Here is an 8,142-nt window from a genome sequence, read left to right on the forward strand (position 1 = left end):
CCCAGCCCACTCCTCATCCATGATAACACGCTTCATTTGCATAAATAAACACCCCCCACAGTGGGAGTCATGAGAAACACAAACATGGAGAACATAGGGTTGTCTGAGTTGGAGGCAGATTTAAAACTCCGCCCCACGGCTGCGCCGTCGACTTCGTCTAGCTCTGGCTTTGCCATCGTGAACGCACCTCATTTCTTCTGATAGACCTGAGTGAACATGTGTAGGGAGAGTGGGGTAAGTAGTGCCAATTTTTACTTAAAGTGTCTTTTACACAAGGGGATAACAGGAATGCCTGCAACTAAAATATGTTCGTACAGTTTAGGATGTTGTGCATCCCTGGGAGCAGTGACTTTGGAGCTTAAATAAACTGTGTGAGAAATGTAGTTTTGGAAAAAAAAGTGGTTTTGTGGCACAACTTACCCCAAGTGCGGGGTAAATTGTGCCATTAGTCAGAATACACTGGGGTAAATTGTGCCACTGATAACTGAAGTAAAAAAGATCATTTTATTATCAAAAATGTAGTGTTTTGTAATGTTTTTTGTATTTTTCATATGAACCAACTGTGTTTGAAATAAAGTTTATATAAAAATGATAATGCTAAATAAAAACAAGACAAATTCAATACAAAAGTACTTGTTTAATACTTATTTAAAGTTTTAACCTCATCAAAGGCCAATTTGCTTCAACAAGGCCCAGTGCCACATGAACACATGCTAAGAACAAAATAAAAAATCAAAAATGAGCACCTGACTGCATCTGAATATCTTCACAGATTGGACCTACTACTGGACGTTCCACTTGTCAGTGCTGCAGTGGAATATGAACCTGCGCTCCCTTCTGGCTCTATCGCCACGCTTTTATGGTGTGGGAATTTTTTTAAGCTCATCACCTCGAGGGATGACTCCTTCATCATTCTCTCTCAATGTGAAGATGGACTTTCCATCAACAGGCCTCATAACTTTGCTTCAGAAACTCTGAAAAGTTGGAGCCCTGTCTGTCTTCCGTTTGTATCTGCGTGACATGATGGATTTTGATCTGACATTAAGAATGACTCATAGTTTTAGTGATCAAATGGAAGAATAAGATGTACAATAACAATAAAATACAATAAAGTAATATACAGTAAATAATCATACGTTTGGGTAAGTTTTGCCACTGGCACAACTTACCCCAGGTCCTCTGGCACACATGACCCCAGGCCCACCATTTTGAAAAAAATGCCTCCCCCAGCTGTTCTGAGCTAGCATCATGTTAACTGTATAGACTCATGATGTAGCTTACTAAAGCAATAAAACGCGTGTGAAATGTTTTCAAAGTTTTCTATAATTGTTCAAACACAGCAATCAAAAAACCTTAACCATGAAAATGTTACTTTGGAGGGCAAAAAAAAGTTTTTTGAACTTAAATGTGCTTACCTCTCCAGCCATGTGTCTCCCTTTTTTGCAAGATGAGCGGAATTGACGCCTCTTCAAAAATATGTGGTCACATGACCAAAAACTACTATGGTTTTCTAAATAATAGGGGTGGCACGACTTGCCCCTTGGCACAAATTACCCCGCTCTCCCCTGCTTTATTTTTGTAAAGCCTGATTTTTGGTAGTCTGCATTTTTTTTGCAAATAAACAGTCAAATTCAATAGATATTATTACTCACATTTCATAGGTTTTAATGTGAAAAGAATGGTTTATTGGCATAAATTTATTTATTGTGTCATTTTTATATTTCTATTTATTTTTAATTATGGCAGTTTGTCCTCCATGTGATAAAGCCTAAAATTTATCAATTAATTGAGATGTAAAACCGGCATTTATTGTTATTTTTGATATTTTTACATTATAAATTAATTTATTGTTTTCTGATATGTCGTAATTAATTTTTAACTTTCGCATTCAATGACGTCATGGCGTCGTACTTCCGGGAATGTGTGTAAATTAATCTGAACTTCACTTCCCAGCATGAGCCGGGCCGGCCGCTGTGGTCAGGACTGTGGATCTCTACGTGTCTGGATGGGACTGACTGCGTCCGCTGCCGCCGGGGCGCGTCTTGCCGCGTGCTGTGAGATCTGCCGCGCGCCGCAGAGGCGGGGCCGCTCGGCACAGTTCCAGTGACTTTCAGACAGAGCGGAGTGCGCGGCAAAAGAAGGAGACAAACAAAAACATGTGGTCGAGGCCGTGAGAAACGGTAAGGAACCGGACAGGAAACGGCCAGAACCCGCTCAGAACCCGGTCAGAAGCGGGCAGGCGGGAGGCCCGGTGCGCTCCGGAGCCCCGCTGCTCCCTCCCGGTGGATCATCCTGACTGAAAGTGGAGCTGCGTAGCGGCTCGTTAGCTCGTTAGCTCCGCGGAGGGAGGCGGGTTTCCCCCGGTGCGAGGCACCGGAGCTCCGCTTCACCTTCCCGGTTCCGCTTCCAGATATAAACCAAGCCTCCAGACCGGAAACTAGCGACGGCTGGACTGGAACCCGGCGAGAGATCCGCCAAGCGTAGTCCGGTAAACTGAGCCGGTTAGCATCAGTGAGCCGTTTCAATGAATGGAGGTGAGGGGGGCGGGCTGCCTGTGTGTGTGTGTGTGTGTGTGTGTGTGTGTGTGTGTGTGTGTGTGTGTGTGTGTGTGTGTGTGTGTGTGCGCGCGCGCGCCCCGCCCACCATCCTCTCCTGTTGTAACAGTTATACAACACACTCCTGTGTTTCTGATCAGATTATTGATTTTCTTCATTTAACAATATGAATGTGTTAAAACATTAGAACATTTAATTTGTATTTTAATGAAATTATCTGTCAAAATTAATAGAAATATATTTGCTTTAGTAATGCCTTGTTTGTTGAAGTAATAGAAAATATAGATATGTGATTTATTTAGGATTGTAAATAATTTCCTTTCGAGATGATGAATTATTTATTCTTTAATTTAAATGTGATTTTCAGTCCTGTGATCCAATATTCCTGCCACAGCAACATGTCTGAGCTTAATACATCAGTTTGAACAGTTTCCTCTCGCAGTGTGTGAAGTGTGTGTGCTGCTGTGTGTGCTGCAGGTGAAGCCCCGCCCCCCCCCTGCTGACTGAGCGCCCCTCCCCCTCCTCATGGGTCTGCACTCGGCCCAGAAGAAGCACTTCCCCCTGCGGGGGATCGACGGCGTGGTGCAGCTGTTCCGGGCCGAGCTGCAGAAGGCGGAGCCGGACCTGGCGCTGCTGTCGCTGGTGCTGGGCTTCGTGGAGCACTTCCTGGCGGTGAACCGGGTGGTCCCGGTCAACGTGCCGGGCGTCCGCTTCGAGCCGCTGGAGCCCGACTGCCCGTCGTCCTGCTTCCCCACCGTGGAGCTGGGCATGATCTCGGCGCTGTACGAGCGCTTCACGGCCCAGATCCGCGGCGCAGTGGACCTGTCGCAGTTCCGGCGCGGCGCCGCCGCCGCCGGCTCCGACCGGGAGCTGGTCAAGAAGGTGTCGGACGTGATCTGGAACAGCCTGAGCCGGTCCTACTTCAAGGACCGGGCCCACATCCAGTCCCTGTTCAGCCTGATCACAGGTACGGCGCCGCGGCCGCCACGACCCCCGACCCCCCCGCTGCGCCCTCTGACCCCTGACCCTCTGCCGAGCAGGCACCAAGCTGGACAGCTCGGGCGTGGCCTTCGCCGTGGTGGCGGCCTGCCAGGTGCTGGGCCTCCACGACGTGCACCTGGCGCTGTCCGAGGACCACGCCTGGGTCATCTTCGGCCCGGCCGGCGACGACACGGTGGAGGTCACCTGGCACGGCAAGGGCAACGAGGACCGCCGCGGCCAGACCGTCACCGCCGGGGTCAGCGAGAAGGTGGGGAAACGGGCGGTCCGCGGGCCGGGACTGGGCCGCAGACATGAGAGAAGAGAGTGACTCAGCAGTGATGAGCTAAGAGTGTGTGTGTGTGTGTGTCTCACAGAGCTGGCTGTACCTGAAAGGCTCCTACATGAAGTGTGACCGGAACATGGAGGTGGCCTTCATGGTCTGCGCCATCAACCCGTCTCTGGACCTCCACACCGACAGCTCGGAGCTGCTGCAGCTGCAGCAGGTCAGACACACACACACGCACACACACGTACACACGCGCGCGCACGCGGCCGTCCTCCCTGACGCTGAGGTGTGTGTGTGTCCCTGACAGAAGCTGCTGTGGCTGCTGTACGAACGAGGGAACCTGGACAGGTGAGGCTCTGCTCGGGGTTGAGGGTTCAACGCTCCTGCGGTGGGTTGACCTCCTGCTCACCATCCGCAGGTATCCCATGGCCATGGGCACGCTGGCAGACCTGGAGGACCAGGACCCCACCCCGGGGAGGGAGAGCCCCCTGAAGATCCACCTCAAGGTGTCAAGACCCCCCCAGACTTTATCCAGAACCACTTCAGCTTAGAGGTTAAATATTAAATACCTCTCTCTCTCTCTCTCGCTCGCTCTCTCTCTCTCTCTCTCTCAGGCAGTCAGCTCTGCTCAAAAGCACTACAATAACGAGCATATCTACCCCTACATGTACCTGGCTGGTTTCCACTACAGACACCGAGACGTGCAGGAGGCTCTGAGGGCCTGGGCCCAGGCTGCCCAGGTCATGCAGGAGTGAGTCTCACACACACATGCACACACACACGCACGCACGCACGCACGTGTTGGCCCAGCTACCATATCACCAGTGACGTGAGGAAGTGAGGCGGTTCCTCTGCCTCCCTGCAGGGGGCAGCACTGAGCACTCTGAACTGCTTCCTGCTTTTTCTTCATTTCTCATTTTGTTTTAATATTTTATTGGTTTAACTCTAATTCGTGGTGGGGTATAAATGTTTGTTACAGTTTTTAAACAGCAGGGGGCAGCGTGTGTGTGTGTGTGTGTGTGAGGGCGTGGTGGTAATCTGCTATAAATACCAGCAGTGACCCCTCACACACACACACACACACACACACACACACACACACATTCTCCCTCTCCCTCCACATCCTTCCTGCTCCCGCTCCTCCATTGTTCTTCAGGAAGCGTCGTGGTGTAATCAGATTACAGCCACACTCCCTCCGCTCCCAGTAATCTGGAACTCAGGAGAAACTTTCCCAGAACATCAGTGTGTGTCGTCACTATCGATGATCTAGAACTAGACCACAGAATATCAGCTGATCAGAAGTGACAGTACATCAGACTGAGGATGAAGCATGAGGGTCACACTCTTCCTCCTCCTCCTCCTCCTCCTCCTCCTCCTCCTCCTGTTGCTCCTGCAGATATAACTACTTCAGAGAGGATGAGGAGATCTACAAGGAGTTCTTTGACATCGCTAACGACGTGATTCCCACCCTGCTGAAGGAGACCACGTCTGCTGCAGAGAGTCCTGGGGAGGAGGGGGAGGGGGGGCCCGAGAAGGTGAGGGGCCCAGACACACTTCCTGGATCACCCTGATCACTCTCTGGATCACCCTGATCACTCTCTGGATCACCCTGATCACTCTCTGCTCTCTTTCAGGAGCTCCCTAAGCAGTCCGCAGTCTTCTCCGCGCTTCACGACCCAGAATGCTTTGCCCACCTGCTGCGGTTCTACGACGGGATCTGTAAGTGGGAGGAGGGAAGTCCGACGCCCGTCCTGCACGTGGGCTGGGCCACGTACCTGGTCCAGTCCCTGAGCCGCTTCGACGCCCAGGTGAGCGGCGGCGGCCCGGTAGAACCGCCTGTGTGTGTGAGTGTGTGTGTGTGCGCGCCCAGCTGACATTGTTCCTGTGCTCTGATTGGCTGCAGGTGCGTCAGAAGGTGTCGATCATCACCAAAGAGCCCGAGTCTCTGGACGATGACGACCAGTCCAGCGAGGACCCCCGGGAGGGCCGGCGGCGGGGCCCCCGGAGGGAGTCCAAGCTGGAGGAGGCCAGCGGTTCCCCTCCCCCCGCGGCGCCCACCTCCCCCCCCTCACAGCCGGCGGCGGCGGCGGGGGCGGGGCCCGGAGGCGGCCGGCGCCGCCCCTCGCAGAGCCTCCGGGCCGCGGACAGTGAAGGAAAGCCCCCGTCGCCCGGCGGGGACGCCGCCGCCCCCTCGCCCTCGCCGCCGGGGGGGCCCGTGGTGGTCTTCCAGAGCGAGAAGATGAAGGGCATGAAGGAGCTGCTGTGCGCCGCCAAGGTGAACTCCAGCGCCATCAAGCTGCAGCTCACGGCGCAGTCGCAGGTCCAGATGAAGCGCCAGAAGAGCACGGCGGGCGGAGACTACTCCGTCTCCTTCATGAAGCGCCAGCGCAAGTCCCTGTAGAGCCCCGCCCCCCCGGGGGGCTGAAGACACAGGAGCCCGTCACTTATCGGTGTAAATACAGACGTGGTGATTAGGATAGTTACTGTGTAACATGCTCCTCTCTGTGTTGCCTTATTCTGCCGCCTTCTCTACGGAAGTCATTCGGACATAGCTGAGCCACACTGTTTCGGCAGGTTCCACACCTGTCTATGTAGGTTCTAGATCTGTTTCTGCAGGTTCCAGTTCTGTTTCTGCGGGCTCTAGACCTGTTTATGTAGGTTCTAGATCTCTTTATGTAGGTGTTAGACCTGTTTCTGCAGGTTCCAGACCTGTTTTCATAGGTTCTAGATCTGTTTCTGTAAGTTCTAGACCTGTTTCTTTAGGTTCCAGACCTGTTCATGTGGGTACCAGACCTGTTTCTGCAGGTTCCAGACCGTGCACTGTTACCAGGGAGACCCTCGGCTCCAGCTCTTTTCTATCTGATGTTAATAAAGATGTGATGCAGACCACGGCGTGCTGAGTGATGGGGCGGTGGTGTCGGTACGGGGCGGTTAGAGAGACGTGAAGCTAATGATAAAAATAAAGCCAAAGCACCAGAACCAGATCAGCTTAGCATTGCGTTTCCATGACGACCAGGTAAACATGGGTCCAGGTGAGACCTGGAGGGGGGTGACTGGCTCGCACGGCCTCCCTGATCTGAACCCGAGTGGTGTTCTGTTACTGGACTTCTGTTCTAGCCACAGCTTGTCCAAAACAAACACGTTCGAGCACGGGGGGGTCCACATTTGCACTTTGGCACCAGGATACCTGAGGTCGGAGGTCGAGAATCGACTTTGCTGTCATGTCATCTGACCTCTGACCTCGTGTTTTGGACACTCGGGTGAAGAGAGGAGCAGAGCTGTGGACCGATCACCTGGTGGTGAGTTGGATTCTCTGGCGGAGGAGGAAACCGGACAGACTTGGCAGAACCAAACGTGTTGTGAGGGTCTGCTGGGAACGTCTGATGGAACCCTCTGTCAGCAGGGTTTTCAACTCCCACCTCCGGGAGAGCTTCTCTCATGTCCCGAGGGAGGCTGGGGACATGGAGTCCCAGTGGACCATGTTCTCCATGTTCTCCACCTCCATTGTCGAAGCAGCTGCCGGAGCTGTGGTCTCCAGGTCTCTGGTGCCTGTCGTGGCGGCAACCCCCAAACCCGATGGTGGACACAGGAAGTAAGGGCGGCCGTCCAGCTGAAGCTTGTTGGCTCATGGGACTCCAGAAGCGGCTGATAGGAACCGGCAGGCCAAGAGAACTGCAGCCCGAGTGGTTGTGGAGGCAAAAACTCGGGTCTGGGAGGAGTTCAGGAGGCCTTTGAAGAGGACTACCGGTCGGCCTCCAAGAAATTCTGGCAAACCGTCCGGCGCCTCAGGAGGGGAAAGCAGGTCTCCGCCAACACTGTTTACAGTGGAGGTGGAGCTGCTGACCTCCACTGGGGATATTACAGGACGGTGGAAGGAATACTTTGAGGACCTCCTCAATTCCGTCGCCACGTCTTCTGTAGAGGAAGCAGAGGCTGAGGTCTCAGAGGTGGACTGAGGTCTGAGGTCTCAGAGGTGGACTGAGGTCTCAGAGGTGGATTGAGGTCTGAGGTCTCAGAGGTGGACTGAGGTCTCAGAGGTGGACTGAGGTCTGAGGTCTCAGAGGTGGACTGAGGTCTCAGAGGTGGTCTGAGGTCTCAGAGGTGGTCTGAGGTCTCAGAGGTGGACTGAGGTCTCAGAGGTGGACTGAGGTCTGAGGTCTCAGAGGTGGACTGAGGTCTCAGAGGTGGACTCGTTCGTCACCCAAGCCGAAGTCACCGAGGTGGTTGGTAAGCTCCTCGGTGGCAAGGCACCGGGGGTACCTGAAGTCTCTGGATGTGCAGGGACTGTCTTGGTTGACACATCTCTGCAACATGGCGTGG

General features: G+C 53.2%; 1 protein-coding gene across 4 annotated transcripts; it reads left to right on the forward strand.

Moving 5' to 3' along the window:
* The first annotated feature begins 2,099 nt into the window (after positions 1-2,099).
* men1 (multiple endocrine neoplasia I) lies at positions 2,100-6,714 on the forward strand. 4 transcript variants are annotated; one of them, XM_030088453.1, is made up of 10 exons: positions 2,100-2,534; positions 3,033-3,522; positions 3,596-3,804; positions 3,911-4,039; positions 4,130-4,170; positions 4,241-4,328; positions 4,437-4,573; positions 5,219-5,357; positions 5,457-5,630; positions 5,726-6,714. In XM_030088453.1, the coding sequence occupies exons 2-10, from the start codon at positions 3,081-3,083 to the stop codon at positions 6,221-6,223; spliced, it is 1,857 nt and encodes a 618-aa protein (XP_029944313.1). In that variant the 5' UTR covers positions 2,100-2,534; positions 3,033-3,080; the 3' UTR covers positions 6,224-6,714. The 4 variants fall into 4 exon arrangements, with proteins under 4 accessions (XP_029944313.1, XP_029944316.1, XP_029944314.1 ...); XM_030088456.1 differs by having other exon boundaries at positions 2,100-2,501; XM_030088454.1 differs by having other exon boundaries at positions 2,100-2,488.
* The last annotated feature ends 1,428 nt before the right edge of the window (positions 6,715-8,142 follow it).

This window comes from Salarias fasciatus, chromosome 3, assembly GCF_902148845.1.
Source record: "Salarias fasciatus chromosome 3, fSalaFa1.1, whole genome shotgun sequence".
Lineage (NCBI taxonomy): Eukaryota > Metazoa > Chordata > Actinopteri > Blenniiformes > Blenniidae > Salarias > Salarias fasciatus.

Coding starts and splice junctions, on each gene's coding strand:
- men1 (XM_030088453.1), top strand. CDS start 3,081: ATGGGTCTGCACTCGGCCCAGAAGAAGCACTTCCCCCTGCGGGGGATC. Junction 3,805..3,910: donor CCGCCGGGGTCAGCGAGAAG/GTGGGGAAACGG, acceptor TGTGTCTCACAG/AGCTGGCTGTACCTGAAAGG. Junction 5,631..5,725: donor TGAGCCGCTTCGACGCCCAG/GTGAGCGGCGGC, acceptor GATTGGCTGCAG/GTGCGTCAGAAGGTGTCGAT.